This window comes from Chelmon rostratus, chromosome 16, assembly GCF_017976325.1.
Source record: "Chelmon rostratus isolate fCheRos1 chromosome 16, fCheRos1.pri, whole genome shotgun sequence".
NCBI lineage: Eukaryota > Metazoa > Chordata > Actinopteri > Chaetodontiformes > Chaetodontidae > Chelmon > Chelmon rostratus.
In genome coordinates, this window is record NC_055673.1 from 12,585,814 (window position 1) to 12,604,556 (window position 18,743).

General features: G+C 43.8%; 1 protein-coding gene across 2 annotated transcripts in view; it reads left to right on the plus strand.

Annotated features, from left to right (window-relative positions):
- ripor2 (RHO family interacting cell polarization regulator 2) overlaps positions 1–18,743 on the plus strand; it is a 58,222-nt gene that overhangs the window by 34,836 nt on the left and 4,643 nt on the right. For both annotated transcript variants that reach the window (XM_041955128.1, XM_041955129.1), the window contains exons 3-18: positions 1,952–2,107; positions 2,489–2,567; positions 3,355–3,378; positions 3,856–3,909; positions 10,882–11,031; positions 11,378–11,441; positions 11,738–11,781; positions 12,082–12,207; positions 12,454–12,602; positions 13,167–13,296; positions 14,327–15,076; positions 15,668–15,849; positions 15,978–16,140; positions 16,264–16,396; positions 17,214–17,375; positions 18,427–18,582. In XM_041955128.1, coding sequence (XP_041811062.1) covers positions 1,952–2,107; positions 2,489–2,567; positions 3,355–3,378; positions 3,856–3,909; positions 10,882–11,031; positions 11,378–11,441; positions 11,738–11,781; positions 12,082–12,207; positions 12,454–12,602; positions 13,167–13,296; positions 14,327–15,076; positions 15,668–15,849; positions 15,978–16,140; positions 16,264–16,396; positions 17,214–17,375; positions 18,427–18,582 — 2,522 coding nt within the window. The remainder of the gene's footprint in view (positions 1–1,951; positions 2,108–2,488; positions 2,568–3,354; positions 3,379–3,855; positions 3,910–10,881; positions 11,032–11,377; positions 11,442–11,737; positions 11,782–12,081; positions 12,208–12,453; positions 12,603–13,166; positions 13,297–14,326; positions 15,077–15,667; positions 15,850–15,977; positions 16,141–16,263; positions 16,397–17,213; positions 17,376–18,426; positions 18,583–18,743) is intronic.

Genomic DNA, 18,743 nt, shown 5'->3' on the forward strand with positions numbered 1-18,743 from the left:
ATTAACGGGTTCTCAGTCAACAGCTTTGATGATCTATGAATCATTTTCACTGATTTATCAAGCAGAATTTCCAAACATGAGCTCCTCAAATGTGAAAATGTATGTTTTGTATGGTAATGCATTAAACAGTCTTGGGGTTATGCACTGTTGGTCAGACAAAACAAGCTATTAAAAGATTTTCCCCTGTGCTCTGAACAATCATGACGGCCATTTTTCACAACTTTCTGACTCTTAGACTAATTGCTTAAGCAGAAGATATTGACAGATGAATTGATGATGAAAATAATCATTAGTTGCAGCCCTGCTTAGACATCAACCATCAGGATATTGAGAAATGATCAATGTGTGGGTACATCAGCTTTGCACATTTGGAGAGCAGCAAAAATTACTTTCTTAATCAATTAGTCAATGACAGAGAATTCATGTAAAAATGATCAACTTATACCATAAATTTGATGCTTCCAGGTTATCAGATGTGATAATTTGCTGCTTTTTCTTGTTTTACATTATAGTAAATTGAATATTTTGCTGTATTGGAGTGTTGGTCAGACAAAATCAGACGTACTCTGAGAAGTTTGATGGGCATTTTCAGTTTTTTGATGTTTTCTAGTCCAGATGATTAATTAATGAATTAAAAAAATAATCAGAAGCAGTTCTTCACTTTTGTACATATATGATACCATTTAAAGGAGTCTGTGTTACTGCCTTTCATACAAAATCAGCTAATGAACACTGTTTAACTCTACCCACATACCCCCCTGGAGTCAGTCACACTGTTGTTGGTCAATGCCGGAGGACTGTGGGGAAGAGAGTGAAGAACTCTTGAATGTCATTGATTGCCGGGAGTGTGTGTGTGTGTGTGTGTGTGTGTGTGTGTGTGTGTGTGTGTGTGTGTGTGTGTGTGTGTGTGTGTGTGTGCGCCCCAGCAGAAGATAAATGGCAGCCTTACACAGGTCAAGCACAGAAAGTGGGTAGGGGGGGGCACATGTTTGCGTGCATTCACAGATGTGTGTGCAGACTTGTGATTTAGCACACCCCTGTGATTGATGAAGAGGTTCTCTGCTGAGGTTGTGTTGAGGGCTTGTGCATGTTTGACAGGTTTCGCTGGCAGTATTTGAATAGCATGCAGGCTGAATGTATCAGTCCGGTGTGACTGAGTTATGCTGGCGTGAACATGCTCAACGAGTCCTCTCCATCAGACGAATGAGATGAAGCCGCGCTGTGCTCGCTCAAAGGCGTGCTCAGGATGCTGTAAAATAATACAGAAATCTCATCTGAGGCTGAATTTTTATAGGCAGCTGCAGGCCTGCTTATCTGAAATACTGTGGAATTCCTGTGCTGAATATTAAATGTGAGATGTGATGTTGTGTCTGTGTGTTACTCTGAACTGGAGATTTACAGTTTTAATTTTGGGGGATGTAAACAGGGTCAGTAACACAGAGGTGGTTAGCTGTGGGCTTCAACATGAGCCACTTTATTTGCCTCTATTTGTTTACAGTTTGGCAAATTTGCACCATTTAAGTACGATTAATTAGCTACTACAAGCTCCTGTTTGCAATGTGCTCATGGATGCACAGACAACTATCACTGGATTACTTTGATACCAGTGAAAACATAAAAACATCTTAGGCGGGTTCTGCACGTTTAAGAAGCCTCTTTCTTCTGCGATTTCTGTGTGCGTCTATGGATGTTTATTCAAAACCTTTTAGTCCTCAATAGATGTTTAGTTGAAGAGATGCTCTTCCTTTTTTCTTGCTTTTGCTATGAAAACATTGTGAATCACAATTTGTTTTATCGAGTTGAAAATTATTTTCAACATCATCGCATAGAAGATTAAAAAGTTCCTGCACACAGAGGATCCTCTACTGCAGTCACTAATGTGTGTGTGTCTTTGTTTGTATGTGTATGTGTGTGTGTGTGTGTGTGTGTGTGTGTGTGTGTGTGCGTGCAGCTGTAACTCCTTCATGGGGAACTCGGCGGTGCAGAAGAAGCCTCAGTCCAAGCCAAAGAAGCCCCACCTGTCAGGACACAAAGGAGGCAGCAGCTCCAGAGAGCCGCAGCCCAAAAGGCTGGAGGAGGTTTACACTGCACTCAAACAAGGCCTAGAGTGAGTAACACATGTACTGATGTACGCTGACTGTGTATACACACTTCACTCAGTCAGGCAGATGTCTTGCTCTTCTGTGCACAAACTCATCTTCCAGCCTCTCATGTTCCAGAGTAGTTTTACGTCAGTGAGACATAAATGTTCATAAATGTTAGTATTTCCTTTAAATGTGTACGTTTACAGCCTGTTCCCTACTGCATATACTTACATAAATGTTTATACCAACGTGTTTGCAGTATATTGCTGTCATTATATACATACAGTACTGTTTACTCGTGGTGTGCATGTGTTGCTGAGTGTTATTACTTGCGCAGCCGTCATGTTTCCCTCACAGAGATTGCTAAAGTTTAATCTTGTGTGTTTTCGATGTTCGCTCCGCAGTGAGTATCTTGAAGTCCATCAAACGGAGCTGGACAAACTCATGTCGCTGATGAAGGACATGAAGAGGAACTCTCGCCTGGTGAGAAGCTGCACGTCGGTTTTCATGCAAGCAGCACTTCAGTCCTGCCTCGCCCACATCTTACAGGAGAAGTTTGACATTTTAGGAAATATGCTCATTCGCTTTGGCCAAGAGTTAGATGAGAAGACTGTTACAGCAAGGAGACCGTTAGCTTAGCTTAGCAAAATGACTGGAAACAGCCCACCAACTATGGGCTTGTTTGTTTAAGTGCAAAATTAAGCTTTAGAAGAATTGGTTGGCTGTTTATTTATTTCGATATTTTCAACAGAGCCAAGCTGTTACCAAGCTGTGTGGGGATGCTGTGCTAATTGCTATGCTGATCATCTGCTAGTAAACATTTTAACATGCATGCATTAGAGTAAGAGCAAACGCAAATCGGCAGATTTCCCAAAAATGTCAAAGTTACAGATGCAAACACTTAATAACACTTCCTCTAAATTACTGCTGGTTCCATCGTGTTTGTTTACCTGTTGCTTACAACTCATAAATATCTCTATGAAAGCAGCAAGAACGAAAGTTTTGGCAGCTGAGATCACTTTGTTAGTGTGATGATAATACATGACAAATCAGGAACACGCATGGCAGACACATTTTGATTTGTTACGATGCACACAGTCACACACACATATACACACAGAAAGTCAAGGATGCCAATGGAAAGGGTGTTTAACAGGATCTTTCTTTTGATTCTAGACAAGTACAGTCTGCTTTGTTACTTAAGCAGCCTCAGCCTTGCTGTCTTCCTGTACTAACAGTGTGTGTATGTGTGTGTGTTTTCTCTCTTCAGGGAGTGCTGTACGATCTTGACAAGGTGAGCTGATGGAGGGGAGGGTCTACTGTAACAAACTGCTCCAACTTTGATGTGTGTTGAGGGGGAATCTTTGATGTAAAAAAAAAAAGAAAAAGAAAGTTGAAGGAAGGAGAAAAAAAATGACTAAAGTGAGAAAAAAGGAGGGAGAAAGGAGTGAGTGGCTGATGGGATTGAGGAATAATGCAAGAAAAGGGATGAAAGCGAGAGAACATGTGTGATGGGACAGAAGAAGACAACTTGAGAGGGATAAGCTGTGAGAAATTTGCATATAGAAATAACACATGCCACTTAGCTAAACATTTTGCTAGCTTGTGACATTCATTTAATGATCAAGTTTTTTGATATGTAAGCTCAGGCATGCAAACTGTGGCTCATTATATCCTGCAGCACGGACACAGAAATCATTAGGTTTGCACCTTTAAATGAAGCGTCTCAAAGGAGCCAGCGAGTGATTACCCTGTCTCTGTCTTTCTGCAGCAAATCAAAACCATTGAGCGGTACATGAGACGTCTGGAGTTTCACATGAGCAAGGTAAGAACTCATGTGATGGATTGTTGTCATTTGCTTTCTGCATTTCTGTGCTCCGCCTGGAAAGCATCCATCATGTGCTGCAGAAGATTTCACATCTCAATGCCTGCCTTCATCTCAAGCGTCTCCACGTCTCTAATGTCCACGCAGTCACTCAGAAACCACAGTGCTGGTGCATATTTCCACCTCAGCTATAGTCTGACATTTGGAGAAGTATTTGCTTTCTTGCTGAGATTTTGATCAGAAGATCGATACCGCTCTCATATCAGTCCTTCAGGTGTGAAGCTGCAGCCAGCCGCCAGTTAGCTTAGCTAAACACAGCTTAACGAGACTGGAGACAGGAGGATACAGCTAGCCTGGCTCTGTCTAAAAATCCACCTACCAGCACGTCTCAAACTTACTAGTTAAAATGTTGTATCTTATTTATCTTGTTTATGTATCTGCACAAAACCTTATGCATAAAAACAACTATTCTTTGGCTGCGCAGTGTCAGAGCCACCTACTAGCCAATTAGCATAGCGCAAACACTGGAAACAGGGAGAAACAGCTAACTCCAGCTCTGTGCAAAAGTTAAAAAAATCCGCTCACCAGCACCTCTTTGTATGGATTAAACAAATCAGATATAATGTGTTAATTAATGAGCTTTAGAGGTACTGGGGGGCACATTTTGTTGCTTTTGGATAGAGCCATGCTAGCCCTTTCCCCTTTTTTCCAGTCTTTACCCTAGGCTAAGCTAACCGGCTGCAGCTGTAGCTTCATGTGGCGTCAATCTTCCTCATCTAGCTTCCAGAAAGAAACCAAAATAAGTGCATTCCCCAATAGGCCAAAATATTTTTGCATCTTATGTTTTATGTTTAGTGTTTGAGTGAAGATGCAGGGTTAGTCAGCGCTCCATTGACTTTCAAGACTGGAGGATGAAGGAAGTTGTTGCCAGGTTGGGGTAGTATTCCTGCTCTTCATATATTGATGTGTTGGGGAAGTTTCCAGCTGTTTTTTTTCTCTACATATCCCTTTGTAGCCTCCTCCCTTGTTTCCACTTCAGGACAGTAATCCCCTGCAAGGTCGTGCAGCTTCGTGACTTTTCCTCCACATCCCCTTCTGCAGTCCTGTAATGGTCTCCCTCGCTGTGCGTCAAATCAGACGTGACAGCAGGCAATCAGAATACACACACCCAAACAACAGCGCAGCTTGTAAGGTAACCATGGTTACCCTAAGACAGAGCCTTTGAAGTCCTGAGGAGCACAGACGAGCCATCTAGTGGGTGACCCTTAACCCTTTGTGTTCGCATTCGTCCAGACAGACAGTAAAAACTCACCCTCAGATGTCCATAGACAAACACGTGCACAGAACAATGCAGCAGAAGACACAGGCAGCGCTTGGACAGATTTGTAGGAGCTTCTGACGGGTTGAAGGCGACAGTGAATCTGGGTCAGGGCAGTTACTAGGCTACAGTGAGGAGCGATTGACAGGGTGGAGATGGAGCGAACACAGAAGAAAGGACTGATGAGAGTGAAAGTAGGTGAGGGCGTCTTAGAAAATGTATCTGTGTGCATACTCCAATTTGACTTTGGTTACAAAGAAAAAAAACCCCAAGCAGATGCGACGCTTGTTCTGTCTTGTGAGGTTGTCACAGCATGCAGTCAAAACAAACACACACTCAAAGCCTTTCTACTTGACTTCCAACACGAGGCTCTTCACTTCTCTCAGGCTCGGTGCAAAAATAGATTTGAATGCACTTGTAAATATTTGAAAGAGTGACTGATTTATCTTGTCAGGCAGGTAAAAAGCCTCAAAAGTCAAAGCGTGACTAAAAAGGAAGTTAAATCTTGCACTCTCTGTGCTTTTTCATTCTAAATATACACCAGTGCTCCTGCGCTAAACCCTCGTCTTTTCATTGACTGTCTGGCTTTGTGCGTGTTGCTGGCTGGAGATTAAATAGTTAAAGTAAATGTTCGAGCCTTTGTATTGAGAAAAGAGTTTTTTCCTTGGCATCTCTTTACAACAAGCAGTATTTTTTCCTATCATTTGACTGCAAGAAATAGTCCTGTAGTGAAGCACTTCTTCAAACAGAAGTATATTGCTCTGAAAATATTGGATGACACAATCTTTTTGCAACTACAACGAGCTGTAATGTCAGTGTGAAGTTAAGAAGGGAAGAGGAAATGCATGCTGGATTCATGAGATGATTCAACTAATGGCAATGCCAAATCAACTAGCAGCCTTGAATGTCCCCTGCCTGCCCCATAACAGCTATTGGCTCTACTCACACACACACACACACACACACACACTCCCAGGACAGGTCCATTTTCCAAACCTCAGCATCAGCAGATAGCTATTGAGTGAGATCAATTGTTGAGTGTCCAGCTAAGAGAATCGGCCAACCACAAAAGCATTGAGGTCAGGAAATTAAATCTCTCTCTCTCACACACACACACACACACACACACACACACACACACACACACACACGAAGAGCTAACCTCGTCCTTATACAGAGAGGCTCTTGTTGTGAACTGGTGCTGTGGTTCTTACAGTAGGTTGATAACTTTGATAGCTTTGACAGCGCTCTGATACGGTTTGTGTTTATTAAGTGATCAGCATCTATCAGTCAGAAAAGCCAGTTGTGTTTGTGTTTAATCCATTTCTGTTGTGTCAAGCTCAACGGATAAATCGGTGCGTATGTGGGCTGGTAAGAAATGTCAGTGCAGAAATGCCAAATGAGGTTTGAGGTCATTTGATTTTTCAGCTGTAAAATGTGCTGCTCAGTGTGTGTCTGTGTCTAAATGATCCTTATCAAGACTGTTGGTTTATGTGTCCAATACATCATTAGCAGCTTTGTTCAAATATTAATAGCGGTTTCAGCCTCAACCACCCAGTGTTGGTCTGGAGATAATGTTTTGAGGGATGACTTGCGTTTGGAGTCAGCTTCAAGTTGCCACTCGAGGAACTGCAGTTTTTTGCACTTCTGCATTGGCTTCATTTTTCAGCCCCGGAGGCTGCTGCTTGGGCAAAACAGGAAGTAGATGGAGAATTAACCTGCGAAACTCCTGTGTGCCGAGACTTAGAGTGCCTGACGTGAAAATGAATGTGTATAAATCAACTTGAGGGTGTAGGTCAGTGGCAGGACAGTAATAAGCCTTCCCCGTCATATATTCAGGTCTATTCAGCAGCTGTGAGCTACAGTAAATGTGTACATGTTTGTCAGTGTTTGTACTCAGGCTCAGGCGTGTCTCTTTGTTCAGGACAGCTGTCGTAAAGGATGACTTAACAATCATCCATCAGCAAGAGAGAGAGTGTGTGTGTGTGTCTGTGACTCACATCAGCCTGCTCTTTTGTTCCTCTTCGCGCTGCTGGCTGCCTGCAGATGTCCCAGCAATAACTGGCACACATGGAGGAGGCAGGTGGCACAATACAACCCCTGTGATGTCCTGCCTGGGTTAGTGTGTGTGTGTGTGTGTGTGTGTGTGTGTGTGTGTGTGTGTGTGTGTGTGTGTGTGTTGGCTGCTAGTTTCAGCAGGCCATCATTAAAGAGATGAGTGACATAGATTGAAGGTGAGAAGGGCGGCTGCCAGACGCTTCCTCTTTCCCCAAGAGAGAGAAATTGTGTGTTTGTGTGTTAATCATGTGCCAAATACAATCCAGAGTGAGTGTGAATGCTTTGCATGTGATTATTTTTAATATAGGGCCTTTTTGGTTTCCCCTCTTCCCCTGAATGCTAATCTTGCCACCAACACACACACACACGCCCACCGATCCCCAGAGAGGGGCTTGTGTGTTTGATGCTGTTTGATGTGGCCCGCCTGTTTTAATCTGCTTATAATCACTCGGCCCCTAGCAGAAAGTGTGTGTGTGTGTGTGTGTGTGTGTGTGTGTGTGTGTGTGTGTGTGTGTGTGTGTGTGTGTGTGTGTGTGTGTGTGTGTGTGTGTGTGTGTGTGTGCGTGCGTGCGTTATTATCCTACAATCCAGGATAATGGCCATATCTTAAGAGGATTCCTGCCATATCCTCAAGATTCTGCACTCATATTTAAAATCCCTCAGTTTTAAGTCAGATATACAGTAGATACAGAGACAATCCTTTAAAACTCTCAGTGATACTTAGAATAAAAACCACCACTTTACCTCCGACTGCTGTCAAACCACCAAACAAGTATTATTATTTGGTATTTTTACAAGGATTAGCTTGGGAGGGGCTTCAGATTACAAGAAATAAGAGCTAAAATTGATATTTCACCCTTAATAAATGTGAGCACAATGTTGTCCTCACCCTGGGTATAATTGATTCCCCAATAAAGATTTTCCCATAATCCCCCACTGGGTGTCTGAGCCATGCAGGTTTTGTCATCCTACTTAGCTGTAATTAATACAGGAACTCTGTGTCCAATAGAGGACTGAATGTAGAATACATTTACATTTGATATCTCGTCACATCTGGTAAGACTTAATTAAGATGGTTCAGGTGGGTTTTTTTATAGGATGGTGAAATATCCCTTTAAATGAGTGCACTGGTGTGTTTTTAATTCACATGGAAAATGAGGAAAAAAAGAATTATTCGATTATTCATGTTAGGAAGGTTGTGAATATAAAGTTGTACACTGATCTATGCTTTGTCTTATTGATTGTGGGTTTTTGCCTTCACGGTGTTTGAGTCCAAAACCCCAAAAATATTCAGTTCATACTCATTGAAAACTAAGAAAAACCCAGAAAATATTAAGTGAATTGAATGTTTTTCCTAAAACATGACAAAATCTTCACTTGTACAAAAACTGAGGAAGATGAATGAAATTAAGTACATATAACATATGCCTGTGTGTGTATTTGTGTCGGTGGACACAAATAGGAGCGTATTAGCTAGCACGATCATTAGCGTTTCCTTTTTCTGGTGCCCAGGCTCTTCTCTGCTTTCATGTGTATATGTTGTTTTGTTTTTTTTTAATCACACTTTATCCATCTGCCTGTGTGGAGGTTTCTGTCTTTTCTTTGTTTGCGTTTTGCCTTTTGCGTTTCTTCTTTTTTCTGGGGTGATACGTGCCCGAGGCGTCGCAATATGCTGATGGCAGTCCTCTGGAGTGGAGCTTGGCTGACCTTCAGAAGGACATTTCCTTGAAGGCAGCAAGGGGCTATTGTAATTGGGGGCAAAAAATAGCTTAATTAGCTGATAATGATATGATTACTGATTGCCTGAGAAGAATGATGGGTATTCATCATCCCAATTTTGAATGCCCAATTTTGTTCCAGGGGCACATCATTTTCTCCAAATGAATAGCTCATTGTAGTTGTCCACTCATTAACGAGTACAGTATTGTAGTATTTCCTCATTTAATCAGTGCAAAAGTTCACTTGGATGAATGATTTCGGCTCAGCTTCCACTGCTCATGTTGTGCCTCGTCTGGTTGTGAACAAACATGTGTTAAAGCTGTCGATTGGTGGCTCTGAACCAGCTCCACACCAATCAGAGAGCTGAGAATAACAGTTGTGGTCGGAGGGTGTTTTATAGCTGGCTCAGCTCAGCTGCTGCAGCCCCGCCACATACACCACATACCACAGACAGACAGACGGGGCTGGGTCCCAGGCGGGGGCGGGTGGGGGCTGGTTGGTGGAGTAGGTGGCGTTTTTTTTGTATGTGAGCCAAGATAAGTTATTATAGCATCATCAGGCAACGTTACCCATCCTTGAGAACAGACACTGCACTTTCACTTTCTTTTAGGTTCCCTTGTTTGCCCACCCACCACATCAACAACATGCTCTCCATATACATGTAAACATGTCCTCATGCACAGTCACAGACTGTGCTCCCACAAAAACATGCTGGCAGCCTTCGGTTCAGACACAAAGATCCACAAACAAACACTCAGAGAAGCAGTCAGGACGACAGGAGCCCGAATGGCCCATTTTCTCCTGCTTCTCCCTAATGAGAGCCATAAAGAGCGCGAGGCATCAATATTTCAGGGCTCTCGTCAGGCGGGCTGCAATATTTCCCTTTGATGAGGCTCATCAGAGGTGTTTTGTTTTTGCCCGGCTGCCATTCCGATCATATGTGAATTCAGGAAGCCCCAAAATTAGACAGACAGGATGCTGAAAAGCTGGACTGCTGGTAGATTGCGGTTTCTGGGAGAAATTGCGCAGAATTTTTTTTCCTGTCGTTTGAACTCAGTTTTGTTTGATAAGGAATTGCACCTATTTTTAGCCATGCTAGCGGCAAGCTGCAAGCTCCACTACCTTTCGCTTTCCAGAAAAGTGAATTTCTCAACTATCGCTGCTGTGGTTACAACATCATCTTATCATGATGAGCTCAATCCAGCGGAAACTCCCAACATTTCAGCTCTCGGTGCTGCAGCAGGATGTTGATGGACTCGTTCCCTGTGGGTTTTGGTTACATCAGGCTGGTGCCGCAAATTGAAGTCGGGCAGACGTCTCCAAATGAGCTCTAAACGCCGTCTGTTGTCTCCCCGCTTTGGGAGTGTCCCACTGGGGTCGCTTACTGGGACAGCATAGGCGTGTGCCACTGGAGGCTACGGTTACACTGATGCATACCAGCTGTATCTGCTCACATGCTAACCTGCCATGTAGACCGTCTTTTATACGTTTCATCGGTGTTTCATTCTCAATCATGCCTGTTTCTGCTCTGGATGAAGACCCGTTGATAAAAGTTACTAAATACTGCACGAGCCCAAAGCTGTGTTGAGCATCCATGAATGAATCCCAGCGAGATGTGAACACATCCAGAATAATTTAGATGGCAGTTGGAAGGTTTTTGAGGAGTTTGCTTCCTGCCCAGGGATGTTTTGATGTAACGTATGGAGGGTTTCAAACTTCAAAGACTTGTTTCGTTTCATTAGTGCAGAAGTTTCTCTCTCTCGTGTGCGTGTGTGTGCGTGTGTGTGCTAATGAACGTGAAAGTTTGTGTGTGAATGCACGTCCGTGTCCTTGTGGAACATTTATTAAAGATGGGGGGACTCTGTGTGCGCTTTCAGGTGGACGAGCTGTACGAGGCCTTCTGCATCCAGAGCCGTCTGAGGGAAGGTGCCAGCCGGATGAAGCAGGCCTTCTCCTCCTCCCCTTCCACGAAAGGCACCAAGGAGAGCATCGCAGAGGTCAACCGCCGCTATAAGGAATACACTGAGGTACAGACATACGCATCATTTCATCTAAGAATAAAAGAGTCGAACAACATGCGTTAAACGGTGGGTCGCACAGGCACTGATGACTGCTTGCACTGTCATCTGTAAACACTGACATGTGTAGTCAAACACTTCCAGAATGAGCTTTAAATCCCAATAACACACACACACACCTGTCGTCACCTGTCCTGAGGGCTTAGACCGGCCGCCCTGCCTCCTCTGCACCTTTATGTTGACTGGCTTTGTCGGATTCTCTCAAGATAACTTGATGATTATTGTTGCTCTCGCCGTGTGAGACAAAGGGCTGTTTATGTGATCGGTCTTACCCCCCCCCCCCCCCCCTCAACAGAACATGGCCACGTTCGAGAGCGAACTGGAGAACCTGCTCGGAGAGTTTCACATCAAAATGAAAGGTGAGGAATAAACCCACTCACATCCTGACACCCATTTCTCAGAAGACGCAAGAACTCACTACAACCAGGTTTTAGTGATAGCTATTACTGACACTTTATTCAAAACGTAATGTGCCTGTGGAGTTTGTCCACACTGTACTGTAGTGGTACACTGCACCCTGACAAGAGCACATGAGCATGTTGTAAATCTCACAGTTAAATACTAAAATCACCTAAAAACCAAAGAGGTTGTTTGGCTTCTTCTCCTCGTATCCTGTCCAAATGTTTTCTAAAAATCAGCGTCTTCTCTCTGATAGGTTTGGCAGGCTTTGCCAGGCTCTGTCCTGGAGACCAGTATGAGGCAAGTGCATTTTTTTTTATTCTACATAACACAGGGCTGTTAAGAACAACTCGACTCTCATATTGAAATCCATGTGTGAAAACCATTTATTTAACAATTAGGATAATTTATGCTTTTAGCTCAAGCAAAAAATTCCAAGTCAGAGTTTGGTGGAATAAGATGTGCCCCGTCTTAGCTCCATTATTGGGAAATGTTGCAATTGAGTTTAAACTCTGAGGCTGTCAGAGTTGTTGTGTCCTCTCTCTGGCTTCAGGCTCACTTCTTCCTTTTCGTACACTGCCCTCCCTTCCCTTCCTTTAGATCTTCATGCGGTACGGTCGCCAGCGGTGGAAGTTGAAGGGAAGGATTGAAGTGAACTCCAGACAGAGCTGGGATGGAGATGAGATGGTCTTCATGCCTCTCATCACTGATCTTATCAACATCAAGGTACTGTAGAAATCCAGATAAGCTAACTTTCTACTCAGTTGAAAAAAAATAAAAAATCAGATTTAGCAGCATGCATCCAAGGGAAAGCTACAAAAAACAGGACACTGCTTACAAGCAGTAACCTGCATAATATACCTTTAATTGCAGCTGGTGTCACCAGACTTATGTGCTGATGTCAGAAGAACCTCAACCTTGTTATTTTCCTGACCTGAGCGGTAAATAAATATTGTCTTTGGCCCCGATCAGGTGACGGAGCTGAAGGGCCTGGCCACCCACATGCTGGTGGGCAGCGTGATCTGCGAGACCAAGGAGCTGTTTACCGCCATGCCTCAGGTAGTGGCTGTGGACGTGAACGACCTGGGGACCATCAAACTCAACCTGGAGGTCACGTGGTAGTAAGTCAACTGTCATGCATTAATTTGTACAGTTTTTATTAGATTGTACAGTTTTTACTTACTTAGTTTGTACAGTTTTTATTTAGATTGTACAGTTTTTTATTTATCTCTTTTCTAATATATGTCCTGTCACAAAGGGTTGAAGAGTAACGCAATTTCGATTCTCTGTTTGTCCTGTACATACTGCAGAATTGACAATAAAGCTGACTTTGACTTTGACTTTGATTACATTATTGTTTTTTTTTGTTTTTGAAGGTAGGTGGAGACGATAAATGTTGGATTAGCAGCATTTCAGTCAGATATACCGGCAGAGCCTTTCAACAGTGATGCTTTCTATAGATATTTGGATTCATGCTCAGTCAGTATCTCAATCATTGGCTGTTATCAGTGCCAAAGCTTTAAATTCAGCCAACATTACTTAGTGTTTTCTGCCATCTGGTGGAAAATCGTGTCATTACATGTTTTGGAAGTTAACTGAGCAAATAAATGCTGTTTGACGTAACCAAATAAATTAAATCAAATTTTCAGCACATGTAACTACCTTGTTTTCATTCCTTCATCCAGCCCCTTCGATGTCGAGGACCTGACTCTGTCGTCTGGCAACGTGAGCAAAGCCACGGCGCTCCAGAGACGAGTGTCGGTCTACAGCCAGGGCACGCCGGAGACCCCCACCTTCCAGGACACCTCCTTCTTTGTGAGTCTGACACACCTCCTTTAGCTTGCAGTGGAAGACAGAAGTTTTTGTGGGGTTTTGTAGTTTGTAGAAGTGGGAACAGCAGCTGCTGCTGTTTCTCCTTCAAATCAATGTAAATCACCATCTAGGCCAGAGGAAAGTGTGAAAACTTTTGTGTTTTTTAGTATTATAACTGATTGAACTGATGCAAAATATGACATTTTGTCTCGTGCACCTCCGTAGTCTCTGCACACTAACCTGAGTTTGCACCCTACTGTATGGATATTTTTATCATGGCATCTTCTGTTGATGCATCATGCTTCCTGTATGTTAGCGACAGTAGTGCTACCCCTAAACTAACCCTCACCCATTTCCCTGCTATCCTCCTCTCCTTTGCATTTCCACATCAAAACCCCTTACCCACACTCTGTCCCACTTTACAAATATATCCATCCCTCCTGTATCTCACTCACCCACCCCCACTCAAATACCCAACACCTTGTCCTATTTGCCTGCGTGCATTGTGTAAAGAAGTGGCGGCCCTATCCCGTGGAGCGCCAGCGCCTCTCCTTCCTGCACATGCTCCGAGACACTCTGCTAGAGAAGCTAAGGCGCAGTCGCTCGTTTGGTGACCTGGCCTCACTCCGGCCAAGGCCCAAATCCAGTCTGGAGGTCTATGTGAGTGTGTTGTGGCCCCTCAACCCTCCTAACCTGACTTTTGTGTGCCCCCTACCTCATTGACATGATGGGCATGGACACACTTGGGCTTGTCAGTCCCTCTCTGTGGGCTGCAGAATGCCATGTGTGGCTGTTTGCATGTTTATTTGCATGACATGCTTTAAGCTGTTTGTGTTCTTGCTCTGTTTTTCAGATTTACCTTCATGTGACTTAGATCAGATGTGGTCATAAGAATTTAAAGAGAAAAATGGAGTTAGCGTGGATGTTTTAAGTATTTCTTTTTCCAATTGAGAGAGCTTTTTCTTCTTTTTTGTCTTACATGCACTGATTTCAAGCTATATCTCAGTTTTTCCTCCCCTGTCTGTCCTTTCAGTCCACTTTACCAGACGATGTCTTTGAGAACGGCGGCTGCGGCGTGGCCGAGTGCAAACGTCTCTCCTTCACCTTCTCCGACACCTCTGGTTCCACGCCCAGCCCCAGCCCCGCCCCGAGCTCCCACTCCCCGGGCCAGTCCAACCCTGAGATCACAGTCACTCCTCCGGAGACAGACCTGTCACCTGCACAAATCCTCCCAACAAGGGAGGACTCTATCGCAGAGGAGCATTTAATGGAGGAAGAGGAGGAGGAGTATGAAGAGGATGGGGAGACGGGTAGTAGAGGAAGCAGGGCCACCAGTGCCAGCCTCGCCAGCGATGAAGCCGAGGTAGCAGAGGACTCTGAGTGGGAGCGCACAGAGTCCCAGAGAAATTCTAGCTCCAACTGCGGTTCAGCTGTCCTGTCCCTCTGCTCTGACGGCCACCTGTCCACAGTGGCTCCAGAGGATGTTTTCTTAGACCACGCTGATGAACTGAAACCTGTGGAACTGGACACAGAGGAGGCGGGCAGCCTGACGAGGCAGCTCGTGAAGAGGCTGACTTCTTCGGAAATTGTGCCGCCGAGTGGGAGCTCTACGGAGGGCGGAGGAAGCCTGAGCTGGGCAGGAGAGGGAAGCAGGGCTTTCCTGGAGAGCAGCCTGGAGGAGGCCATCCACAGCCTGCTGCTGAAGCTGGAGTCACTGACTCACCGCTGCCGGGAGCTGCAGGACCTGGAGCAGGAAGTGATGCGTCTGGAGGACCTGCTCAAGGTGCCGAACGCCTCTGTCTCCCTTTCTAATTTAAATGTGTGGTCTCATATGGGAGTGGTTTCAGGGAATGTTACTTTCAAGCAAATGCTAAATATATATTTACTTATTTCTTTGTTTATTTTTACTTGGTTTCCTCATCAATCAATCAAACAAAAAATAAATTGACATGTAAAAAGAAAACATGAAAGTGTAACATTTGGTGGGGTAATGTTTAAATGCATCATTTCATAACAGATGAACAGACCTTTTACTGTACTTGGAGCTTTTATTTTAAAGAGGCTGTCCTCTGTAGTGCCTCTGACAAAGAAAATTATAACTTGAAATTACCAATAATTGACTACAGAAATCAAAAGCAATAAGTTAAATCATCTGCTGTGCTGTCCTGTGCTTTTCATCTCTGCGTTTGCCTGAATGAATGCTGACGTAGATAAAGAATGACCTAAAAATGCCGACTGCGAGTTTGGCCTGAGTCGTCTGTCAAAACAGCAAGCATCAAAATCTGAAACCATTTCAGCTACATGGAATCGACTGTGGCTACATTTGTAAAAGGTTATTCACCCTCCATCTCTCCCTCCGCCTTCCTGTTCTCAGTGTCGCCTCCCGGGTCACAGGAGCCGGTCGTCCAGCCTCAGTCTGACGGTGGAGAGTGCCCTGGAGAGCTTCGACTTCCTCAACACCTCTGACTTCGATGATGAGGATACTGGAGATGATAACACCGTTCTCACTATCCCGCAGAGGTCTCCGCTTTTCGACACAGACGGAGAGAGGATCGGGTGAGTTGGAGACGGGCGGAGTGTCGTAGCAGCACTCAGTTGAAAACCATTTTTATCGCACAGGAGATTACAGCTCTGTGTGGTGCTGCTGCCACTCAGTGGTGACTCTGGGTACTTGCCGCTCTTAGGGTTCAGCATCCAGAAGCCAGAGGGCACCTGAGTGAAGCCCTGACAGAGGACACCGGGGTGGGCAACAGCGTGGCAGGAAGCCCCCTCCCTCTCACCACTGGAAACGAGAACCTGGACGTGGCTATTGTCATCCACCTGCAGTACTGTAATCACCTTATACAGGTGGAGCTCCTTATCACATCTGACACTTTTGATTATAAAAGTTAAATCAATTTTATAGTTGACTTTATTTCTGTTTGTCGTGTCAGCTGCTTACTGCAACTTTGTTTCCTCTTGTAATGGCAGCTGTTGACCAGCGGGGTGGGTGTGTGGCAGCGTCGCAGTCTTCTCTTCAAACTGTCTGCACAGACTGAGCTGCTGGAAGAGCTAGCAGAGATCAGTGTGGACAGACTGGGCACCATTACATCTGCCGCTGATGGTAGGTACCAACCATAGAAGTGGACGTAGCCACCGTGACAGCACCCATTGGTTCGTGCCCTACTGTTTTGAAGCCAAGAGTTTGGCATTTTGGCCATCGCTACTTGAGGCAGAAGTGACCATATTTGGACAAGAGAGTGGAACTAAGTCATCAACTAATGCTTGCTCTAGCTTGATTAACAAGGTGCATCCATAAGTCATGTTAACTGTGATATTAATTGGGATACTACCAATGCCGACTCCTTAGTGTCTTTTAGTGCAACCGAATGCTGAACAAGACATTTTTAGGCAACCAAAATGTTGTAATAACTTTTCACACAAACACTGCGAAAGGGTCAAAGTTCTAAGACGAAAACAGCCAAAAAAAAGTTCCCAGCAATATAAATGTTTACAGTGCTACGGATACACATTGTTACGTCTCTATCCTGAGTGACAGGTCACTGTGTAGCCAGGCCCTAAAGCATTTTCCCTAAATAGGAGCATCATTTACAAAATGAATATCATGCTGTATTGACGAAGACTTGAAGCTAGCGACTGAGACCATAAACTTATTAGGAAAATGTTTACTGAGGTAATGAATCAAGTGAGAAGTAGGGTCATTTTCCCATAGACTTCTATACAATCCAACTTCTTTTTGCAACTAGTGGAGCAACCCACTACAGGCCTTAAAAAAATGCGGGTTTAAGGCACTTCTGCACTGGCTTCACTGGAGTTGTCTTATTATTTAAGTGCTGTATATAAAATTCTTACCAGGCAACTAAAAGGACCTTGTTTGGTTTCTAGTAGCTGACCTTTGTGGGTTTTTCTTTTTCTCTCAGTCCTGCCGGGCCTCGCAGAGCGCCCGCAGCTGATGACTCTGTGGTCAGAGTGCAGCGGGTCTGCTGGACTTTTCCACACCACACTGGACAGAGTGTTCAAACACATGAACCAGCGCTACACCGCAGTGCTGCAGGAAGGACACCCACACAGCGCCGACACAGGTTGGATCATCTCTGTCTTCTCTCTGCAAACAAGCCGGAGGTCACACCTAACATCACATTTTTTCTGTCTTGTTTCTATGTTTTTCATAACTGTTTCAACTGAGTCATTCATTTGGTTTGTAAATCAGTTTTAAATTTGTCCCTGAGGGACATTAGATCACTGTAGTTGCTAAAAATATAATATGGTTGAAAAACATTAAAAACAGAATACTCTACATTAAAGAGAATAAACGGAATAGACTATGAATTCAGAGTTACTAGCATTATTTGCACTGGTGAAATATAAAGTACATTTACTCAAGTACAGTACTTAAGTACAAATTCAAGGTACTTGTACTTCACTTGAGTATTTCCATTTTATGCAACGTTATATGTTTACTTTACTAAATCTCAGAGGGAAATATTGCACTTTTTATTCCACTACATTTTCCAATCAATTACAATCACCCTTTTAGTCCAATGAAAACCATGTATCTCCAAATGATTTTGAATTTGAACTTTTCTGCTAAACTGAAGGATGAACAATCTTTTTTTTAAAAACTAAATCAGCTGGAACGTGCATCGTCACAAAGCTGAAAACAGGCTGTTTTTCTCAGCTCATGAAAAGTTGACTTTTTAGAGATACATGGTTCTCACAGGACAGCCACACTATAGAATATGATGCATTGCTGTAGATTAAACAGTGTATAAAGTAGTTCAAATGAGCTCAACCTCAAACATCTACAGCAGTAAAATGTAACATGCACATTAATGCATCAGTAATAGTAATCCAAAAATATCACATATAATAATAAAACACTGACTGGGACTATTTTACTGCATAATGAGTTTTTTTACTTTTGATACCTAATTTTTTTCAGATAATATTTACATACTTTTACTTAAGTAAGGGTAGGAATAGAGGATTTTACTTGTAGTGGAGTATTTTCACAGTGTGGTATTGATAAGTACCTTAAGTAAAGGATCTGAATATTTCTTCCAGCACTGATCATGTTAAACTTGCTTAAACACCTGGAAACAGTTTTCTCAGATTTCTGTCTCTTCCCTCCAGTGGTCGGGGTCGTCGTGGGCGAGATGGTGGACAGGAGCGATCTGGTGGCGGCTGCGCTCTCCCAGGATGTCCTGACTGTGTTTCAGTTCCACAGCTACATCTTACAGCATGAAGTGCAGGACATGGAGACACACCTGCTGCACCTGGCCAGAGAGGGTGAGCAAAAGGGGGGTGACACTGGGCGGCTTAAGTCTTATTAATACTGACTGTAGTAACTCTTCACCTTTCTGCGTCTGAGTCATGTAAATCCCTCCACCACAACTCAGAGGGATGACTGTGAATCATTCAGGTGATGTTATTCAATATATGTGATTCAT